We start from the raw sequence: 23,210 nt of genomic DNA, 5'->3' as shown, positions 1-23,210 counted from the left end.
CACCACCCCTTCATCCGTTTCCCTCTGTAGAGCCGTCTCTGCACTGGGCGGCAGAGCGATGTTAATAAATTCCCCCTTAACAAGGATGTGATTAGCCTATTGATTCTTTCCCCCCCAACTTCCTTGCCGCTGCAAAAATTGTCTTTCACGGTTCCACTTCTGTGACGCAGAACATTGACAACGACAAAGCTTCAGGTGCAGATCCGCTTTGATTCGGCGGGCCCTGAACAGTGAGGGTCACGCAACGTTTCCCATCCCACCGTGTATTCACCACAGCGTTCACACGCAGGATAGTTTTCAGTCGCATTAACACAGCAGTGACGTGTTCTGTTTGTTCCCCTGCAGACTGAAGAAGAAGTCTCAGTCGGTGGATATCGCCAGTCAAGGTTTCTCCCCGACTCTGGTGCCAGCCTCGCCCCTCAACAAGGCTGCACCACCTGTTGCCAAGACAACCACCGTCCTCGCGGTGCAGGAAAACAACACTACCAACTCCCAGCGCCGCAGCCCCCGGTGTGGTGAGCTGAAGAGAGGCTACACAATAGGTAAATGACATTGGGAGGGCGGGGTTGTGGTCCATCTGTTTGTGCAGCTACTGATGAAATAAAATCTACGAGATCATAATTTAAAAATGTATTTAAGCATATTTTTCATCCCCACCATCATTTTCCCAGGGAATCAAACCAACAACCATCCATTATATCACCATATGTCTAAACTGTAGGCAAACTGTTGATGCAGGAAAAATATCCACAAAGTCCCATTTTAATCATATTTTTTTTCTTATAATATATTATTACATTAATTCCACCTGCGTGTCTCGATATTATCTGCCTTTGCTTCTTTTTCAGTGTATTCACCCGAACATTTAATCAGGTTTAAATGTCCTGTTATTACATTATCCTGCAGTTATTACATTATCAGTTGCTGCCAGGTTTTCTTTCTCTGTGTATGTGGGTGTGCGGATGTTTGAACGTTACGCACTTTCTGATCTGTCGACATGAACTTCTCACCCGGGGAAACTTCCACCGTGTCAAATCCACGACGGGCTCACCCCGTTTCTCAACCTTTACTTCATTTCCTGCCAACAAAACTTTAATTACGTGGCTCTGATTAGATTTACTCTCGTGATGGATCCTACTGTCTGCTGCGGGTCTATTTCTGTGTCGGAGGGTAGGTTGCTGCAGTGAGAGTAAGTACACTTCAGGGAGCTGACTTCCCACACATGATGAAATGAGTTTGAGATAAACTAATTCCAAACTCATAAATGCGATGCGTCTCTGTTCACTTCATTGATGTGATTCGGTTTGCAGGCTGCTCGGCTCAAGGTTAGAAAGAGGGAAAAAGTAGGTAAACAGGACTTTTAAGTGCAGCTGACAGGTCATCCGCAAGATCTTTATTTTTGACTGATTCCTTTTGTATTTGTAGTGATATGGTTGGTGCTTGTTGCTGCTCTCTGACTTCTTACTTCTTTATTCTGACTTCCTTATTTCATTTACTGTAGATGTAGTTTATTGACATGCAGATTTATTCCAGATGTAATGCTGTTGTTGCTGCTCGGTTTTCTTTTGCCACAGACTCTTTGCAAATACAAAAGTTTTATGAACTTCTATGAGTGGAATCATTGCTGTGTCACTGTGTCATTGTTACCCAGGAGAAAGAGTGACATTAATCAAAGTTTCCACAGAAAGTTTCCATGCATGTCAGGCTGACTCTCAGGGCATCGTGTAGACAAACACTCACAAGGCATTTAGAGTTATATTTTGTATTTAATGTAACGGAGCAGATGTCTTGGGAATGAAAAGTTCTTTTCAGTGATATCTTGGTACATAGAGCATATAGCTACAGTACATGTGATAAATTCATATAGTGTGGAAAAGGGAAAGTGATGATGACAGATGTAAACATGTAAAACATGGAAAGGGTCGGCAAGGAGAGAGAATATGAGCGCGTGCAAGGAAAGGAATAATGAAGCATATAAAAGAGAGTAAAGGTGGAGTAAGCATAGCCAGTTATAGGGTCCGTCGTGATGAATAACACGGACAACAAAGTGAGTGTTGACATTTAAATACCTCATGTGTGGCACTTATTATCACCTGGCAGAGGAGAGAACATGGACTGTGTTTCCTCGTCAGCTCACACTGTAATACTGTAAGGAGACGACGTGTGGACACAGATTTTCTCCACGTTTGTTTGTCCGTGTGTCATTTAAGTCAAATTGACACAATTTACAAAATTATTACAAATGAACGAAGAGGAGTACACATGGCGTGACATGGACTGACAGATAACTCACTGATTGGACAGTTTTGGTGATGTCAGCACCACATGTGGAGAAATTAAATTCAGGTTCCTGACAGTAAATCATGCTGCACTTTACTGAACCTGATGTGTTTATTTCACCGTCGCACCAGCGGCGGTCAGGAACAGAGGCATTATGTTTTCAGGTTGTCACTCCATCTGTCCCATTCTCGTAAACACGATATCTCAATAAGACCTTGAGGGAATTTCTTCAAGTTTGACTCAAACTGATTAAATTTTGGTTTGCAAAGGTCAAAGGTCACTGTGAGCTCACAAAACACATTGCTGGCTATCCCTCACGATTTCATACACTAATTATGACACAACACAAATGTTTTAATAGCTTAAAATGATTGAGTGAAGTGATGACATTTTATATATAAAAGGCCAAACGTCACTGTGATGACATCATCATGTTCTGCAAAATCACTTCTGGCCATTATTCAGTGCTGTAACACAGAGAGCTGATGAAAACATAACTGGTTATGAGCGTCAGACTGCATCTGGAGCTCATGGGTCATAAATGATGATGGACAAAGTAAGGGGCAAGGCCGGTGTAGTTACTGTGTTTCATTAACTCACTTTTTAATCAGAGAGAGCCAAATAACACCTCTGTTTAAACTGCTATTACCTATGATTAGTCAGAGAAAATGCCTGCATGTGCTGACATGCACAAGTGTTTCCATGGCTACTAAATGATCTTGCATAATTATATAATAATAATACTGCATAATAAGATGGCTGCATAATAAGATGGCTTCCCTGACGGTTCACACTCAGCAGGTTGATGTAATAATAGTGTAGTTTGATCAACAGCTTTAGGTGTGAAAGCACCTTAAGACACACAAATACCGTTTTAGTTATTGAATTTGAGCTGGTCGTGACTTCAGTGCGTTTTACACTTAAGTGAAGGTAAAAAGTGGCATCAAGATGGATAGCTGTTACTTAAAGCATCACAGGTGAGTTTATGCTGATCCATCAACTTATTTTCCATTAGACGCTCTTGCAGCTCCCTTAATAGAGTCCTTGCTAAATTTGAATTTCCCTGCGTGTCCTTGAGCACAGAGTGTGTGATTAGTCATGTAAATCAGTGCAGCAGCTTAAAACTCTGCAGCAGCGGCTGTTCTGAAAGGAAAGGCCACTGCTGGGGTGGCTCGTGTCGAAGGGGGTCACGGAGTCAAGAGTGGGTGAGGGCGTGTCATTCTTCTTGTGTGTCTGCGGGTGTCACGCTCTGATAAGCTTTCTACAGAGTCATCATGTATCGACTCTGCTCCTCAGGCCAGGGATCGACTGGAGAACAGATTGATCCGCGGTCGTCCGTATCAGTTCAGCCGACGATAATCAATAAAGGAAATTGTGGGATAAAAGCCGGGCAGGACAGGAGGACTGACTGTTGATATTTCAGCCCGCTCTTATCCATCCGACGGCCATCATGGGCTCCTTTTTAAAAAGCGCTGGGTCAGAAGTCACAGTCAGTCAGTCATTAAATGAAGCGTGACTGTGACTTGTGCTTTTACGGCTTTTAACTACAGAGTAACAAATTGTACAAACCTGAGTCATAGCAGCTAATCACGTGCTTTAATTAGCGTTGGCCTAGATGAACCACATTCAGAACATGGCTTGAGTCTTCACCATATGACTACAGAAATACTGCATGTGTCAGTCATTCATGTTGTTAATGAGACATTGATTAGTGACTGTCCAGTCTCTGTAGTTCCTGTTTCTAGATGAGCCCTGTAAGCCCGGCCCTGTAGCATTGCTGTATAGTCAAACCCAGGCCTGGCTGCTGCTGCAGGGCTGATCATGCTAATTTATTCTGATGGGATAGTAATAATGTGGCAGGCAGCTTGCTGTGCTGGCTGCCAGGCTTCAGACAGACCAGTCATTAGAGACACAGAGCATTCACCGCCAACACTTTAATAACCCCACCAATGAGTCTCCTACCAGGACCACACCAGCCGCACTTCTCACCTCTGAAGAGAGGCAGTGATTGATATGTTGATGGCGTTCTTACATTAAATGTGCTACATTTCCTCACAGTCGTTGCACCGTCCTCCAACTCACAATGAAGAGGAGGAAAATGTAAACACGTTGTGATGAGTGTCAGTCATCGTTTGGGCTGATGTCAGCGAAGCAAAGACGGGAGGAAACGGGAAAGAAAAAGAGAGAGAGGGGATGGAGGAGGAAAGAAGGGCAATATTTAAACTGTCACAGCAGGTGAGGGTAAAGTCATTCGTCTCATTTGTTCACTCCGGGGTACTCTCGAATCATGTGTTCACATGAAATGTGACGAACAAGGAAATATGGAAATGGATGGAAATAAAGGAATGAAGAAAAAAAGAGGAGAAGAGAAGAGGCAGGAAAAGAAGAGGAAGGACAGGAAAGGAAAGGAACAGAAAATGAAGGAAAGAAAAGATAAAGGAAAGCAAAGGAGAGGAAAAGAAGAAAGAAAAAAGAGGAATTCAAAAGAAAGGGAATAGCAAGAAAGGAAGAGAAAGTAGAGGAAAATGGAGGAGAGGAAAGGAGAGGCCCTGATGCCTGCAGCGTTGCCTCCTGAGAGGGTGTGACTCTTGACACCAGCTCTCCCCAGACTCCCAGTGTCTCTATCTGACAGCCTCCGAGTCCCACCGCCACGTCTGACCTTTACATCATTATAGCCGGCCTGTAGCCGCCACTCTGGAGCTCTGAGAGGTACGAGAGCGCCCAACAGGAGATCAACCCGGTGTCTCCACAGCTGTAGACTCATTAAGTGTGACTTTTAGTGTTCCTGCCTACGACGGCTTTCATTACACTGTGTTCTCATTGGATATGTGCTGCTCAAGTGCTCTTCTTACTCTTTGTATCCAAGGCTGAATCATGCTCTCTGTGCCTCTATCTATCTATCTTTCTATCTATCTATATATATATATATATATATATATATATATTTATATACTGTAAACACAAACAGCACATGTGGGTCTGATTCTGTGTGTGTATGTGCACAGACTAAAGCTAACTGCTTTTAGTTATGACTGTGTTAGATAAACACTTGCAGGCAGGAGCGATGCCACCGTGGCTCCTGTAGATGTCTTTATGTTGGTACAAAGGGGAGAACCTTACATCCCTCCACTGCTTCTTCCCCCATCCAGCTTTTTTCTGCCATTTTCTCCTCTGCTCCCTCGACCGTTCCCTTCGTTTCCCCCCTCCTCTCTCTTCCTTGTCTCTCACTCTCTCTACCTTGTTATCCTCTAATGTATTTTCAGTGTGTGTGACCGGGGGGTACAGGCAGAAGGGTAATCTGTCTCAAGGACACCAACAGATTGCTACAAACTGTGGCACCAACCTTGGCTGCAGTCTTGAGGAGAGGCATTTTATCACATTATGCTCTTGTCTGACTTATTTCCCCACCTGAGAGGCAGCTGAAGCTTTGCTTTTATACACACGAGAATGAACAGAGTGTTGGTTTGAAGACGGGACATTTGTGTAAAGAGTTTGGTCTTTTGGAGTTTTTAAGGCATGTACCCAGAATTTGTTCATTTACAACCCCCAAAAAATTTTTTTTATTATGTTCTATCAAGATATTTTATATCGTCTGCCTTTAAAGTTTGATCATTTTCAGACAGCCAGATTCTACAACTAGTAAAACATTGACTGCCTGATATCAAAGTTTTATTGAAAGAGCTGTATCAGACTTGTTTTCTGGCAAACCAGTCAAATCAATCAGCACCCAATCTGAAGTCTCATCAGAGACCATCATAAATAATGTCCTTTTAACAAGACAAATCTGGTGTGTGTGTGTGTGTGTGTGTGTGTGTGTGTGTGTGTGTGTGTGTGTGTGTGTGTGTGTGTGTGTGTGAGAGAGATTATTCAGACACTGACTTGCTTGCTACCTCAGTGAGTATTGCATGTCTTGCAGATAGAAGCAGAGGCCTGACTCTGCTAGCGCAGCACTGTATCTGCCGCCCCTGACAGAGGAAATGCTAATAAACAAGGCAGGACCACACATGTTGCTGTACCCTAACGCCCCGAGAGCGGTGGACCCTGCCACCGCCACCTTGTGACTGATTATTCCCCTGTTAGTTATTCATTGGATTTCCACTGCAGGGTCGAAGAGGGGAGAAATCGGTGCTGGGGCAGCAATACACTAACTTGCTCAAGGCTCCCACCAAGCCTTGCTTGAAATGCAGTTTCATGAAAGCGACTCAGAGGGCAGGATTTAATTAGCAGCCATTCAATAGATTGACGGAAGAGTCAGGTTGGGCGTTAAGTGGCTGCTCCTGTTGCTCCTTTACTTCTCATAGTTGCATTTCCGTTGGGGTGTAAACATAGCTGGAGCGTCTGTCCTTGAAAACAGTATTTTCCGGTCTTCAGCAGCAGCTGTATCGTCACAGCATGATATCAAATGAGGAGTTAATCACTATGGCAGTTGACAGTTATAGCCAGCGCTGCAGGCAGTACACCGGTGTTGCTCTCTTCTTTTGGTTTGATGTAATTGTCTCAGGTGGCACGTCTCTTGTGTTTACACATCCGGATCGTAGCCAGAGGTGGCAATTACAACACAAGCCACTGTGAGACCGCCACCGTCTCTCTTGTTTTTTCTGTGGAACTGGGACAACTTACAGATCTGTGACCATTTTCAAAGGGGATGAAAATAATGTGTTTGACCTTGGCGGTCAAGTGTTCTCTGGATGACTTGAATTTTCACTTGCTCAAACTAAAAATGTCAGATGATGTCCTGTCAACATCTACTTCTTCTGCTGGGATGACATTCAGTGCTGAGCCTTGTGACATTTTGGACCAATGATGATAAAAGAGTAGTGATGTTTCCATGTAGCACTGACCATCTGTCAAAGATGCAATTCAAAGCAAAGGGAATTACATGTATGTGACCCCCGTTCTTCCCCAACTAAGTTGTTATACAACTAAAAATAGCAGCATGTCTCAGCTTGTTTTTGCCGGCATCTGTATCTAAGGATCTGGTGAATAACCCTCCTGCACAATCTAACGACTGGCTGCTAATGTGTCCAGTTTTCTTCCATATCGACATACTGCACTTTCACTTGAGTTCAGGTTCATGTCACAGAGACATGTCTCTTTCATAATAATTACCTAATGTGACCAGACCACATCTTGGTGCAGGCATTTTCTTTGATTTCATTTGAGCCCATGAGGCCAGTAGTGCAGTATTTATTAGGGCTCCCAAGCAAAATAAATCCAGTTTGTACAAATAAAAAGTAACATGATTGTTGTTCAAATGAAGTCAGACTAAACCCACAGAGCCTGTCCTAACCCACATTATAGAATTGACATTTTTCTGTCCATCTGCTGCCTCACTCGAGCGGCAAGCTAACAGATCAGCTTTGTCCCAGACCTCTGAATCATTGTCTACATCTCCACCGGTTCATCTGAAGTGAAAAAAATGGTAACTTAATCATTTTTTTCTTAATAGGTTACCGACAGGTTTATTTTGCGGTCATTTTAGAATATAAGCTCCCACACATCCTTCAGAGGCTGCATTTGAAGTCTGATTGTGCCACAGTGGCGCAACAGGGCTGTCCCATTTCGAAGGCTCCTTCAAATGCAGCCGACAAATGTGGCCTTATTTTCCTTGGCAACAAAGGCTAATGGGTGGTTCCTTCATGGCCCAGCCTATCCCAATAATCATTGCTCACCGGTAATGAAAATGATATGGCAGCAAACAACGACAACAGAGAGCCACAGGATTACACTTCTAAATGTATCTGGTTTCAGCTCAGTTCAGCAGCTAACGGTAAAACTGTTTAAAAACCAAGGGTCTTAAAACCTCAAGTTTTAGTGAAAAAAAAAGTTATGCATTGTTAAGGTTGCTAGGCAACAGAAGCAGAGAGCTTTGTGACACGATGGTAAGGGTGGGCACAGCTGGTGACACAAAGCAGAAATCCTCTGCAGGCCAGAACGTCTCATTTTGGAAGCACGTGGCCCCTGATTTGGGACACAGCTATAGTGACCACTGATGCAAATAGATCAGAGCGGAAGTAAACTTCCTGTAACAACCTAGATTACGACTAGATAAGAGATCACATTCTGAATTTTTCCCACATTTTAATAGTAGTTAGAATTTTAAATAAAAATGAACAGCGTTTGTATTCATACAGCTAGATGCTAGCAGGAATGACAATAACTTATTTTCTGCTGTGCACTGTGCTGATTGTTAGAGGCCATGACATCAACTCCAGGATGTCAGTCAGTATAGATTTCTTCTGAAGGGTGTCTTCTGTAAGGATTTGTGGTTGGAAGTGTTGATTTTATGTAAAGTTAAAAGGAAACCATTTAAACATTTCTCAGGCTTGGAAAAAAAAAAAAAAACCTAGAAAACATTGTTTAAGTAGAAATTTGCCTTTTTCCTTTTGGACAGAGCATCAACATTTTAACCAGACAAATGGAAATATCCCGTTCACTCACTTCCATGCTGTCATTACAGACACTGTGGGACTCAACTGTTAAGTAAACAGGAAGCCGCTCGTCTGTTTTGAAATCCACCTTAAGTGTGAATCGTCCCCACGTTGTGCATCAGTATCAAACCTTTACATGCTCTTCCCAAGTGAACGAGTGAGAACGAGAGAGTGAACGGGGTGAGAGAGAGTGGAAATGAAATGAAAGGAAAGAGAGAGAGAGAGAGAGTAAGAGCTATCCGTCACGCTCTGACAGCAGCACCCACAGCCATGCCATGGCACCTCTGCCAGCAGAGCTGCTTGTGTGCACTGAGATAAGCCCGAGCCTTCTTGCCTTGGCGGGCATAGGCTGGTCACGTAGCACCAGCAGGCAGCTTAGCCCCACCACAAATCCAATGGAGGGTTTTTCTCTCAGCCGCTCTTACTTTCACTTCCTCCCACACAGCCTTTCTCTATCTCTTCCTCACTGTCTGTCTTCCTGTATTTCTCAACGTCTCTGGCTCTTTTCCCTTCCCCTGTGTCTCCATCACTGTTTGACATATTCATTCAAGATCAGTAGTCACACTTCCAAGCAACCACCAACACGCAGTAGGTGGTCACTGGTTGGTGCTTGCTATACAATGTGATTGTGTAGATGTTTGAGGAGGTAAGGGTAGTGGGGAAGAAGAGATTACCTTTTGTTTACAAAATCTGTAATCCGTAAACCGAACCGTTTCACACTGAATAGCATAAAGATAGTGGTCTAAATCTATGAGTGGATAAATAGGCAGTGCTTTGGGAATCAGCCTTATATAACATAGGGTTGGGGTGTGATAGCATTTCATCAAATAAAGTATCTAGATCCAATATCAAATCTAATCCATTCAAATCTTGTTAAATCAAATTAGATAATGTATGAATAACAGTTAAGTTAAGACTCCAGAAACATCTCGTTTTTAGTTACAACCTGAAAATGAGATGAATGTTAGTTAGATTTAAATAGCTGCTTATCATACTCACTTGTAGGACTTAATTTTCACAGACCCCAATGCAGAAATATTAAGTAGATGACAATAATAGAAATTTGATATGATTCTCCTCAAACTGAGGTGATGCAGTCAGTTGCATCAGTCGTTGACGGACTTGTTGGCGTGAGACCTTTCAAATGAAGCTCCTGTATTTCTTCAAAGGGTCAGTGAGTTGTGACCAAGCTGACCAAAAAGTAAAAGTTATTAGAGTCATTTTTTTAGAGGCCTGAATCCAGGACACTAATTTACAAAAAAAAACAGCATTAATTAGATCTCACTGAACAGAGAAGATGCAGAGAGAGGTTTGCCTCTTGCTCGTGGGGCAGCACTGAGTACTGGCGACTCTCTTCGATGCAAAGTATCTAAGGTTTGTTTAAAAAGACGCTGGATTGAAACAAATCTGAAAATGAAAACAGTTGTGGACCCCCTGTAAACGCCTCCTGAGGACGTAAGAGAAAATGCTGCACAGGGTCGTTCTCCACTGTACCGTAATGCATCGCCAGTTTCTTCACAGTAACTTCTACACAAATAACCATCTCTTAGTGGATAAGCAGGGGAATACGTGTGTGTTTTTATTGAGCCTTAAAAACAAACACCTTGAATCATAAAGAGTGAGATACAACACATTCCTGCTTTTTGAGGAAGACAACAATAAAACATCCCACCAACTTACCATCTGGTTTATTGTCCCATATTTATTCTCCCTCACACATGTGACCAACCCTCACTCACAGAGAGCTTAAAAACAATCCAGGTATTTTGCCAACCAGGAGCAGGATCCAAAATTGAACCAGTTGATGGTGCTCCACCTTAATATGACAGAGTTACAGACAATGTAAAGTGTCTGTTAGATTGTGGTGCGACTTGCCAAACCATATCAAACCTGCAGGACTGTCTCCATTCTTACATTAGCAGTAAAGTAGTACTGATCAGGTGTGTCTCCTCAGAAGGTGTCAACTTTCTAAGGAACACTCATTCAATCAGGTCCCTGGTGACATTCAACATCTGACTGATGTTTGTGACATATGGGAGTAGAAACTATCACTACGTACAACCTGCACAGGACTGTGGACAACATCCACACTACAACGGACGGGTGAAGGACGGCCAGATATTTTATTTCTGATTAGATCATGATCTTATAAAATGGTGTCTTACAGTATATTAATCAATTAGAGTATAATTTGGTGTAATAATGTCAAAGTATCGTTTATTTTGTATTTAATATGTAATTATAGGCAGTTTCTAATTGCAGGATAATTAAAGTGTAGCCACTAAAAAGGGTATAACTATATTTGTTTAACGTCTAATAAAGAACATATTATTTTGTCTAATTTGATACAAATTACACCTCGTTACAGCTTATCAGAGTACCCAAAAATAAAGTGCGACCCTACATTTTAGCGCTCACATTTTTCATCACACCACCATGTGTTTGTTGTCTAAATGATTGCCTGGCATGAGTCCTGGTCTTATAAGCTAATACATAGTTTACAAGTATTCATAATAGTACATGCACATGGGCCTGGCCCCACACAGACTCGGTATTCTCTGCACAAGAATCTCCACAGTAAATCCTGTGAAAGTGGTGCAGTCTACAGGGTACCATAGTCTACATTGTGCGTTGATAAGAAAAGCCTGACAACGAACGTGCCTCCAGGGCTGCGTTCACACTAAACAGCACTAGAAGCGGCCAAATCTCACTGTTCTTGCAAACCTTAATTGGGATATCTGATGCGTCGGGATTTTCTCTCTGTAAACAAAAAGCATGTGATTTGTTTTGTTCAGGTGTGAAGCGCATGCAATGTTTGCAGCACTCCAGAGGCTGGAAGTTGCCTCTGTGCCTCAGACAGACGGGAGAGTCCTAGTTGTCATGTGTAGATGTTTCAGTTTAATGTCCACACTGCAATATGAGAGAGTTGGACGGCCGCGCAATTACACACACACTTCACAGCAACCCGGGAGCGCTCAGAAACCATTTCCACAAAGGTTAATAGTATGCTTCAGTCATCCTCAGATAGCAATGGAGCAGCTTTGGTTACAGGAGTCGCCTCTGTTTATCCAGGTTTTGACTTTTTCCTCTGCGCTTATTATTCTGAGAGCCCTGTCCACGTTCTTATCCAGACCAGACTAGCTGCTCTGCACAATTTATCAGCGCTCTGTGCTGCTGTCTAGAACTTTGTTTTGTTTTTTTCACTCAACCATAAATAATAAGAGATAAAAGGTTATGTAAGTAAAAACAGCAGTATAAAGCAGAGTTTTTTGACACTGAGATGGTTGATTCATGCCGGCCTTGTCTCTGTTTGTAGCCCCAGAAAAAAATGAACATGGTACTGTCTGGTTCCATCAGTCTCATGCTAACCAGGTTACATCCAGAGGAAGAATTAAGGTGAACGTCCGTTTGCTCCCAATCTTCAGTAAAGACGGTTTTATGTTATAATACTGTAACAAAAGGAGTTGCAGGTCCTGCCACAGGTATTTACAATCTCATGGGAAATATGGCCATCAAGAAATTACAGCAGAGGTCAAGGTTTGTGTTTGCTGTACACACACACACACACACACACACACACACACACACACACCTGGGATAAGAGAATGAAAATAACTATGATGTTAGCTCTGCCATAATTGTCCTTTAGCTATATTTTGTCTGACATTTGTCATTTCTTAACGTCCCCAGAGACGGTGAATGTATTCTTAAATCAATTCTGTGCTTTTAAGCAGCTCCTGTGTCTTTGTTCTTTTTCTTTTCTTTTTTTCTTACCTTTTTTATATTTATTTATTTTTTTTAGCAGAAGCGAATGATATTAGATGGATTTCAGTAGTGCTTTATATTCACCTGTTTCAAGGGTACCTAATGCAGATTTTCCTCCGCAGCACACTACGCTGTCAAATGCATGAGTCAACAGTGTGTAGCTCTAAATCTCTACACTGACTCACAGCTTGGCCACAGGCGAAGGCCACAGAGATGTGTAGTTACCAAGGCCACTATTTGTTTTTGTTTTTTTACTGTAGACAGCAACAAAAACATTAATGTTTCCTTCTCTAGTGCAAGAAAGCAATATAAGGAAAGCGGCTGAATTTACTACAGTGCTACTGTAAAAGATCTGTTGGTCGGATTTATTGGCCTGCTGGTGTAATTATGTTGACCGGGAGTCTCTTGGTGGCCCTCTTCTCGTTGGGTGCAATTTATAAATGCCACTGAGCTAGTAATCCCACTGTTTTCCCACTTAGTTTGGAAAGGGCTCGAGCCATTCTCTGGCTAGGATTGATTACATATAGCTCAAATGAAGAGTAAGCAGTTTTCTACTGTCGAATGCCAGGACCAGCCCCTGCTATTGATTCATTTCACAGCAGACGGAAAATAAGACCTGCCACTTCACATAACTGTTGATATTTGTTTCCCCTTTACTCATGAATTTATGGGCTGCTATTATTTAAAAACAGCTCTATTTTTGCCTCTGTCAAATGTACATGTGCTGGTGCTGAGGTGAGCTGAGCTGAAATCAGAGCAAACCCTGTTTGTGTGCAATCAGCCAGTGCAAATCAGCATTTCTGAATAAATAAGTCAATGACTCTGAGGAGCAGATAAACCATTACACAGTTATGGATGATATTTACATAACACTTAATTGAATTTGCAGAGACATGGAGTGTCAGTGGAAAGTGACGAGTTGCAGTTGTGTAGATTTGAAATGCAGGCCTCTGCCTAAGTGTCATGTGGATCATTAATAATATTTCTAATTAAAACGAACCTAGCTGTTTCTCTGTCTATAGTCAGTGTGTCATTGCTTGTAGAGATTTTATGTTCAGTTCAGTATCTGTGATGACAACACCCAACAACACAACTTTGTGTCAGTTCTAAAACTTGCTGCAGACTTTACAGCGTATTGAGAGACTCCTCCATCATTGAACCGTCATTCAGACCGAGCAAGTCCATTCATGGCTTTGGAAACAGTTTGAAAACACTCAATAAAACTCAAGGTCCACTTTCTGTACATTTACATTCACTCATTTGGCAGATGCTTCTATCCAAAACGACTCACAAGTGAGGGACATCACTAAAGCTTCCGTGCAGTAGGAGACCAGCTGTAAGTACGAAGTACTACATCTATACGAGGAGGTCAAGTAAGAAAGTGTACTGAAAGCGCATAGAAAGTGCTAGTTAGGCATGTACAACCATGTACTTTCAAGCTTGTTCTTCTGCTTTCAATCATATTTCACGGTCTGCTCATTCTGAGCAAGACCACAAGGTCCATTTACTGTACTGGCTCAGTGAGCAAACTCCACTCAGCTCTGTTTAAAACCTTGTAAAAAGCTAGTAAGTGCACATTGAGTGAAATTTATATGCCTATAGATTTTCATTAAATGTAAACTATTTGATAAGTTGATTAATCATTAACCTAAGCTATTTATGATCCGTATTTTTCTCTGCAATAGCCAGTCAATGTGTTTACATTCAGTAATTATCTCTCCATATAGTGTGTGCAGTTTATAACCCGTGCTCTCGGATTTGTAAACCATCAGGATGGATTTGCAATTTAAGTCTTTCTTCACAGAACAAGGAATGGAGCATGAATGCAACAAAACACGATATAGCATTAAATCTATCTAGATAAACTGGACTTACTTGGTGGATGTGGTCGCCATAAAAATGCTCCACTCCTTGTTCTCTGAAGAGAGAGGTCGTTTACTAATCTGTGCACACTCTTTGAAAAACTGTCAGCACAGATTACCAATGCCAGAGCGCGGCTTATAAACCATGTGCACAGATTTGTAAACCAAGTGTACAGATTTACACATGGCTCTTCTTTTCTCAGCTGACCCTAGGGGGGGCTCCATATTATTGAAAGAGACATGATTTGAGTGCTGTTGGGTTTAATTTTTGGAGCATCCTTTTTCCTTGTAAGTTTTACTTAATCGGTGGGTGTAGTGACAGAAGATGGGAATGTTGGATCCAAATGGTTGAGCTTCAAACAAACCATGAAGATGTGTATAAGAGACAGCTTCAGGGCCACGCTTGCTATGCACCGGTTTATCCAAGAGGAAGAATAGCTGGAGGACAGGATTTAGCCGGCCAGTGCAGTATGCTGTCTACTCCACACGGGTCATTGCTCTGGACATTCAGTGGATGGCGGGGCTCTGGAAGACTATCACAAAGAGGCGTAGCAGCAGAAGCCACATACATCAGGTCTGATTGCCTCCTCCTTCTCTCCACTCTGGCTGCACAAAGTATTACTGGAGGTACAGCTGTGGAGAAACACACAAGCCTTGAAGAGCAAGCAGGCTTTATAGAGGCCTGCTTTGTTTTGTGCAGTTGCCTCATCTAAAATGTTGATGCCTTCAATTCTGAGGCACTGTGTAATTATTATTATCATATTGTATTTCTGTGGAGCGATGCAAAACATTGTTGTTAAGTCATAATACATATATAGTGCATGCTGGGTCATGGCTGTGAGCCTTCAGCGCTCAGACAGTCTCTATGTGAAGCCTCAGGTATGGTTTCAGTCTCCTGTTCCGACATGACAAAGTGCAGGCTGTGGGCATTCATCTGCCACAGTGGCTTGACTGAAGCACGTCATATCATCTGTCCGAACATGTACACGTTCACATACTGCCCTGAGTGCTGGATGGTAAACAAGGAGTAATACAGAACATCCACGCTGAGAAGTGCATTAATCCTAACTATATACCTGTGAAGATTTGAGACTGCATCTTGCACAAACTATGTCTGCAGACAGACAGACAGACAGACAGACAGACAGACAGACAGACAGACAGACAGACAGACAGACAGACAGACAGACTGACTGACTGACTGACTGACTGACTGACTGACTGACTGACTGACTGACTGACTGACTGACTGACTGACTGACTGACTGACTGACTGACTGACTGACTGACTGACGCAGACTTGAAATAAAATTCAAATCTGAAAATACGCTGTGGGTCGCGGTTAGGGGCACATACCGTGAGTGAAATTCAAACCTTTATGATTGCTAACTTTTATCTGTCTGCTGTTTTGAGCTGAGCAGGTAGTGTGCGGTGGGATTTGGGGTTTTCTCACTGAAAACTGCTGTGGCTGAAAACAAAGCAGCAGTGAGCGTGAACCAAAACAGTAACGTGGGCCAGACAAAAATATAAAGCCCCATAAAGCCGAGGAGGGCTGAAGCAAAGGCTAATAAATTGACATGTTTTGCTGGTTTATCTGAATCAGTGCACCAGCAGAAATATAAAAATGACTATTTGTGGTTTTAGAAGGAGTTGCATATGTTTTAGCAGTTTACTGGTAACTTTGGAGAGAGCTAGGCTAGCTGGTTCTACAGTAGACTAAATGCTAATCTAAGATAGCACATCCCTATGCTAGCTCTGTCTTAATCTTAGTCATGAGAGTGGTATCTGTCTTCTCATCACGCTCTCAAGAAGAAAGAAAGTATTCCCTGAAAAGTGAACTATTCTTTTAACCATCCAAACTTTTTTGTCAATCCTCTCTTTTTTCTTTCTCTCCTCCTTTCACCTCTTCCTCTGTGTATACCTAAAGGATTTTATTGACTCTTGCTCTATATATGAGAAAAAAGCTCTCATAAGGAAAAACCTGCCATTTTGAAAAAGTTATAAAGGTGGAACAATCAGTCAGTGAAGAAAAGAACACAGTCAGCTCTTGCTCAGCATCATCTCAGCTCTCCCGTGTGTAATAAAAGACAGTAATAATGCTTATTCTGTAAGCTGCTCTTTCTCAGCACGACATAAATGTATTGACTCGTGTTTTGGTCCCACAGTATAGGATATTTGTTGAAAAGAAAATAGTGAAACAAAAAGTAAACGGTTGACGTAATGTGTGATGGAAGCAAAACAGCTTTTGCAGAATTATTTTTACCCTCAGAGATAGCAACTTCATAACCTGTGTATTGATACCTCGGCAGCATATTTGACTCAAGTTATGTATAGTTTACAGAGTCAGGCACAGTTAATTATGCCTTCATCGGGTCCTAATTCACTCATGTTACTCATGTGAACTCCAAAAGGTTGCATCCATTTAACCAAACTAATGTCTCACACCACGAATGATGCAATATGTCCCCGGCTCGTAATTTAACCAACAAATTATCCATCTACTGCATCTCCCGGGGAGACAGATTCATTATCCAATTTAGCACACTTGTGGAACGGAGGATATCAGGTGATAGATGAAGGGTGTCCGGGGTGAAGACAGTTTTACAGCAGATAGAGACAGTGCAGAGCCTCTTACCGTCTTTGTCATATTTAAGACGTCCATTTGGTTCTAATTTCCTCCCACAGTGCATTGCTGTAACTAGTTGCGGCCTGACTCTAATGCCCATCGAGGCGAAGAGGCGTATGTAGAGCAATCTTTGTGCTTGTGTTGTAGCAGAGTGATTCATGAGAGGCTTTGTTGGGTAATGATGAAATATATGACTGTGTCTGAGTTTAAAAGAAAGCAATTAACTCCTTTCAAAGAGTTCAGCGCAGATAATAAAGTGGACACTGACATAACAGAGCATTTCTTTGGTTTATTTGTCTGACAATGGCTCAGTCCTGTAGCCTCTCTCTCTGTCTCGCTGTCAGGTTTACAGTGGGCTCAACCTTCAGCACAAGGCTGGGCTTTATTATTTTAATAAATTGCCCTGTATGGAGCGAGCAGTGGTGCGTATCTGATGCATGTCCTTTCCCTTTTCCCTTCCTCCTTCACCCTCTTTGTTTTACGTCCAGCGCTGTTGTGTTTTTCCTCTTTTTTTTCCCCTCTTCTTTTCCTGTACCTGAAATTAAGTGTCTCCTCATCATAAGCAGGACGCACACCGGGGAATAAAATACAATGCATGCACCGAGAGAAAGAGAGGAAGAGTGAAAAGATTGAAGGAGTGAAGACACAGCCCAGCAGATGGATGTGTTCTTCCCGCTAAGCCTGCGGCCATCAGTCGTCGGGGCCACCCAGCCTCTCGGGGCGGCCTCAGACAGCGCAGACACCCACAGAGGATAGATGACCATGAGCGGGGGCAGTGGAAGTGGCGGTGAAAGATAGCCCGCTCAGACGCCACCGCTCATCGATCACCACTAGGCACCCTGTAGAACTGTCCTGAGGGAGAAGACCAGGCAATAACAGCGGGTTGAAATGTTGCGGCAGCAGGTCCGTGTCGGACCGGTTGGCGAAACAACACCTCAGCCATCACCTCCTTGTTTCCTGTCTCTTCTGGAGGCATTAAGCTGGAATACGGAGGCTTATTTCCACACTCTGACAACATCATGTATTAACTGAATGCGCAGGCTTTCTCTTTGCAGCAAGAATACACTGTATATTCTCTCTTCACTTTACATAACACATTCATAGCAACAAAAGATTCACTTTTTTTAGACGATGTATTTGGCTCCTTTGGACACACTTGGTCGTCAAGTGAATAAAAACTCTTGGCCAGGGTTTCCTGAATTAGTTAAAGGGAAAAACCCAGATACATAAAAGAGCACAATTGGCTGCGACAGGCGGCTTATCTTCTAAAATTAGGACAGTGTTTCTGATGGGATTACGCTGTTTTGCTTGGGTCCCATATTCTTTTCTCATGGCAGTATAATGCTGTGGTAGATGTGTCATTACTGTTATGAGATGTTCCAACCATAGGCCTTGACCTTTTGACTCAATAACAATGAGCCTGTAGGAGCTCTTTGGTAGTAGCTAGGGATGGGATGGGATGGGAGGTTGCCTTGGAAACAACAACAGTACCCTTACTCCCTCCCTGATCCTCTACAGGCCAGGGCCCAGTGGTGTTCTGGGTCACTTTGAGGCCACTGTTTCACAACACTGGAAAAAAAAACACATTCAGTGTGAGCATGAAGGTTCTTTACAGTGTCCAAAGCGTTCAACTAAATCTCATGGCCTTTGTCAGCTGATGGAGTCACTGAGTTGTCATGGAGACAGTTTAGTAAAATTACAGTCATGTAAGCCTTTCTTTGTGATCATGGTTGTCCTCATTTCTTTGCATATTGTTTCAACTGGATTATTCGAGATGGACTGAAAACATGTTGGGGGAGGGGGAGAGTCTAACTGGTTCTATGCTTCTTTTTTTTTTTTTTTTTTTTTTTAGGGGGCTTTTTTTTGCCTTTATTGATAGTGCAGTAGAGAGAGACAGGAAATGGGGAGGCAGAGAGGGGGAATGACATGCAGGTAAGGGCTTGTCCGATGCGGGACTCGAACCAGAGCCATCTGCAACGAGGACTGTAGCCTCTACACATGGGGCGGATGCTCATCCAACTGAGCAACTCGACGCCCCTGGTTCTATCCTTCTTAACCACTAGACCACCAGGACGGCACCCCCCACCCCCCACTCCCATTGGCAAGAGTGCAAATGTGTTCATCCGTCTCATATGTGTTAACAAGGCAATATTCTAGTGACCTATCAGAGTCGCTTGATTTTTATCACCCTTCACCTGTTGCATGCTGGGATAGGGACCAGCCTCCCTGTGGCCCTGAAAAGGAATAAAGGGGGTGGAGAGAATGGATGAGTAGGTGGAGGTCACACTAGAAGTCTATAGAAAGAAAGATCTCTGCCACTGAAAGTTTGTTCAAAAGTGTTTTTATATTCGTGTCATTCTTGAAATTAAAGAAACAGATGAACATTGTGGGAATGAGAACAAGAAGTCATTTTAACAGTGAGCGTAGCACTGTCAAATATATCACATCTACACGGTATACCTTAATATAATTTCACTAAGTCACAAAATGAACATATTACACATTGAAGCACAGTAAATTTGCACAGAGCAAAACTACCTACCTCGAGTATATCTCTCATGAACAGGCAAAATCATTTATCAGCAGCATTTACTTAATAAAAGAGAGCACATGTGAGCTGGTAAACATGCAGCACTGGACATATGGCAAGCAGTGTTACACTCACACAAAGAGAATTGTGAAAACATCAACTTGTCTCTTGTCATTTGTCACTTTTAACACAACTTCCCCCAAAAACAACCGAACCAGGCTTGCAAGTTACTTTCCCCGTTTTAAGATAATCTGCGTGTAAGCTCATTGCTAGAGCTGAGACTCAGAAATGATTTTAATATCAGTGCTGACGTCACATATCGGACAATGACTCATACTCAGAAACATCCAGCCAAACTCCGTAAATGCTGGTACAGACGTTAACTGCAGCCCACATGAGCTGCAAGGTGGGAGAATCTGAAGGTTCAAAAATGAACAATGTGGATGTAAAAGAAAGAAGAACAATAAACAAAGTCTGAGTGACAGCAGTCAGACTTACGCAACCACAGTGTTGAGTAATTAAACAGCCGTATTCCTCCAGATGATCTGGTGAATCAGCTTGGCATTGTCACAGTCTTAACACGCGCCACACAACATTTGATTCACATTTCTCCTCTTATGAATATTTGGGTGCTGCCAGAGTGAAAAACGTGTTGGGAGAGCTGACAGCTTTTGAGAGGCGAAGCTTCACGTCCGCAATGAAAGACCTCAGAGAGGGTGGGATTTTCTGACAAGGGCTGTTAAACACCTGTGATTGCTGCCATTGTCTGGATGCCTCAGCCTGATTTCCTCCAGCAGTGAACTGTCTTTATTGGTCGTCATCTTGTTTATGCCTCTTGTACAGGCTGCGGGATAATAGAGCAGAACGCTCGTGAAGCGCAGGACAGTGAGTGCTGTGTATGTTGGGTGTTTACACTCCAGGAAATGCCATGTGAGATCCATCACTTCTGAGAAAACTATCTTAAGCCATCTCCTTTGCCTCACATACCTCAATGAGTCCTCCCAATTACCACATGCTGAAAGGTTTGTTTGTGTTTGCCAGCAGGTGCATTTGTGTCACATGAGTGAACTCTCTGCTGCATTCATGTCATCGTGATTTCCACTGTAAACAGGAAATGTCTGGGAGAAAGGAGCAGATTGTGACTGTGTGAAAATATATGTACAGTATGTGTGTATGCGTGCGCGCGTGTGTGTGTGTGTGAACATACTAATACGCACATGCTAGTGTTCACACCAGCATGTGTGTGCACTGCTGCAGCTCTGCTTACGTAACCTTGCTTGTGTATTCCATCTGTCCGTTGACAGCAGAAAAGCGGCAGCTCCCCAGTGGCCTTCATGTTTGTTGTTCGGTAATGAAAGCGTTCCTGGTCTCAGGATTAGGCTGCAGCCTACCTGGCTCTCAATTGGAAACTGTTGAGATTAGCACTCACTCCCCAGTGCCCCGCTCCGAGACGATGACAAAGCCTCACACGCAAGACCCTCTCAGGGTTTTGGCTTTGGCTGCCGACACCGGGAGGTTTTTATACAAGTTGTTGTATAACAAGACTTCTCCATTTTAAAATCATTAAACAGAATAGCTCCCTAAATAGAGACGCAATCTCAGGCACCGATCTGATCGTATTAGAAAAGGGTTAGGAAAGGTGATGTTATGACTTGTGCATGCATACATAAACATATCCACAATTATTATAATGACCTATCAGCCACAAACAAACAGGCTAATTTGTAAAAATTCATAAAAATATAACACCTTAATGGATGTCAGTTAACTAATTGACTTCAGTCCCTTTAATCACCTGTGAAACACAGAACAGGCAGTACATCAAACATGCTAGCTTAAGGAGAGCAAAGTAAAATGCGTAATTTCCATGCAATGAGGCTCATGTTGTTGGATGAGCACAGAGGGAATTCTTTCATTCTCTGTCTTTGGTCACACTGAAGCTTAATTAGAGAGTGGAGGAGTTCTCAGAGAAAAAGGCCTTTATTACCAGATTTAGCTTTATTCTTTGGGCTGAACTACTAGAGAGTATATCTTTAAACCGATGAGGTTGAAATGCAGAGGAATGTAGGAGGAAACCAGTCAGGCTCCCTCTGAGGACGTTATGGATGATTTGATGACTGCTCTAGGGAGCTGCACAGCTACACAGTATATCACGCAGCTACAAGGCGCGATGGGGCGGCATTGGGCCAATCTGAGACCCGCCTAAATACACTGTCTGAGTGCCAAGTGTACCAGCAGGGCCCTGTGCAAGGTCACAGAGGAACAGAGGGCCAAATGAAATCCCTGACTGAAAGTCCAACAACAGTCTAATACATCAGTGTCACAGTTGTTCACAAAAGTGTTGGCAGCTACTGTAGGATCCAGCACACAAGTTTGAAGATTGCATTTTACATGTTCAAGGGATATTATTATCAAAGATAGAACTCCAACACAGCTGAAGTGCTGAGGGATGTGTTGATTTACTGATTAGTCATTCTACAGAAAATGAATCACTAACAGTTTTGATAATTGGTTCATTGTTCAAACAATTTCTCAAGAAAAGGAATTTAAACATTTATAGATTCCAGCTGTTCAAAAACAAAAACACATTTCTTGGTTTTCTCTGTTTTATATCACTGTAAACTCGATACCTTTGGGGTTGGGGCTGTTGGTCAGATGTCATTCAAAGTCATTCCTTCAGCTCTTTCTATTTCTTATCACTTTAATAACTATTTCTTGAATAATCACTGAAGTTATCAACAGATAGATCAATAATGAAAATAGAACCAAAGCTGCATTCAGAGTAAATCAGGTAAAGGCAGATTCCATTTGAAAATAGCATCCCTACTCTGTAGAAAAGTAATAAAATCTGCTTATTAAACAAATAACACAATCTTTATTTTACAAAGGATTCGATTGTTACATTATCTGTATTTTTATGATGCTGCTGCTCACCCAAACCGTTTTGTCAGAGAGGGACATAAAGCCTGCACTATCCTGTGTGACCAGCAGATGGAGCACATTCAGTATTGAACATGGTCCTGATTCAGTCTCAGAGCTCAATGGTTCAATTATAACAGCTGTGTCAACCTCAGCCCGCCTACCACAGACCAGGTGCAGTTTCTATCAGATTTGAGTTTGCCAAGGAAAATTCCTCCCATCTTTACCTTCTCTGATTTGACGGAGTGAACAAATGGATCCATTTGCCTCATTCTGATCACTTCTCTAATTCACCTGAAACATCACAGGATTTCCTTACAGCTCCTGACTCCAGTCTCACCACAGTTCTGCCCCTAAAATGAATAATGCATCTCAGTCTTTCCAGTTCACTGCTCACCTGAGTCTGCTGCCCCATTATTATGCCCTGTTCTGGTCTGTAGGTTTTTCACTTTTTCACATTCATTTGCACACTGCAAATGCCATCTCCTGATTTCCCTCACTAGATAAGCAGACACTTATATGTCACAGGTCTTAGAGTTCTTACTGTGTCCCCTGGAGTCGAGTATGGACACAGAAGTGTGCTCAGGCTCTGAATGTGAAAGTCTCACTTTATTAGAAGGTTATTATGGTGGGAGTCAGATGGATGTCATTCTCATGAGTGCCATAAAGACCCACTCTTGATGGCTATGAAATATCCTAGCAACAGTCTGGAAATTGGTATGGGCTGAGCTGGGTCACATTTTTGTCCATACATTTATTTATTTATTTGTAAAGATTTTCTGATCTGAAGATTGATC

The 23,210-nt window shown here is 42.5% G+C and overlaps 1 protein-coding gene across 4 annotated transcripts in view; it reads left to right on the top strand.

Moving 5' to 3' along the window:
- The window catches only part of oxr1a (oxidation resistance 1a), a 159,236-nt gene that overhangs the window by 71,801 nt on the left and 64,225 nt on the right, over positions 1–23,210 (top strand). For all 4 annotated transcript variants that reach the window (XM_023410444.2, XM_023410441.2, XM_023410443.2 and 1 more), the window contains exon 3: positions 346–542. In XM_023410444.2, coding sequence (XP_023266212.1) covers positions 346–542 — 197 coding nt within the window. The remainder of the gene's footprint in view (positions 1–345; positions 543–23,210) is intronic.

This window comes from Seriola lalandi, unplaced genomic scaffold, assembly GCF_002814215.2.
Source record: "Seriola lalandi dorsalis isolate HSWRI2012SDOR001 ecotype SW California unplaced genomic scaffold, Sedor1 jcf7180002054425, whole genome shotgun sequence".
Taxonomy (NCBI): Eukaryota; Metazoa; Chordata; class Actinopteri; order Carangiformes; family Carangidae; genus Seriola; species Seriola lalandi.
This window is presented reverse-complemented; position numbering and strand designations above follow the sequence as displayed.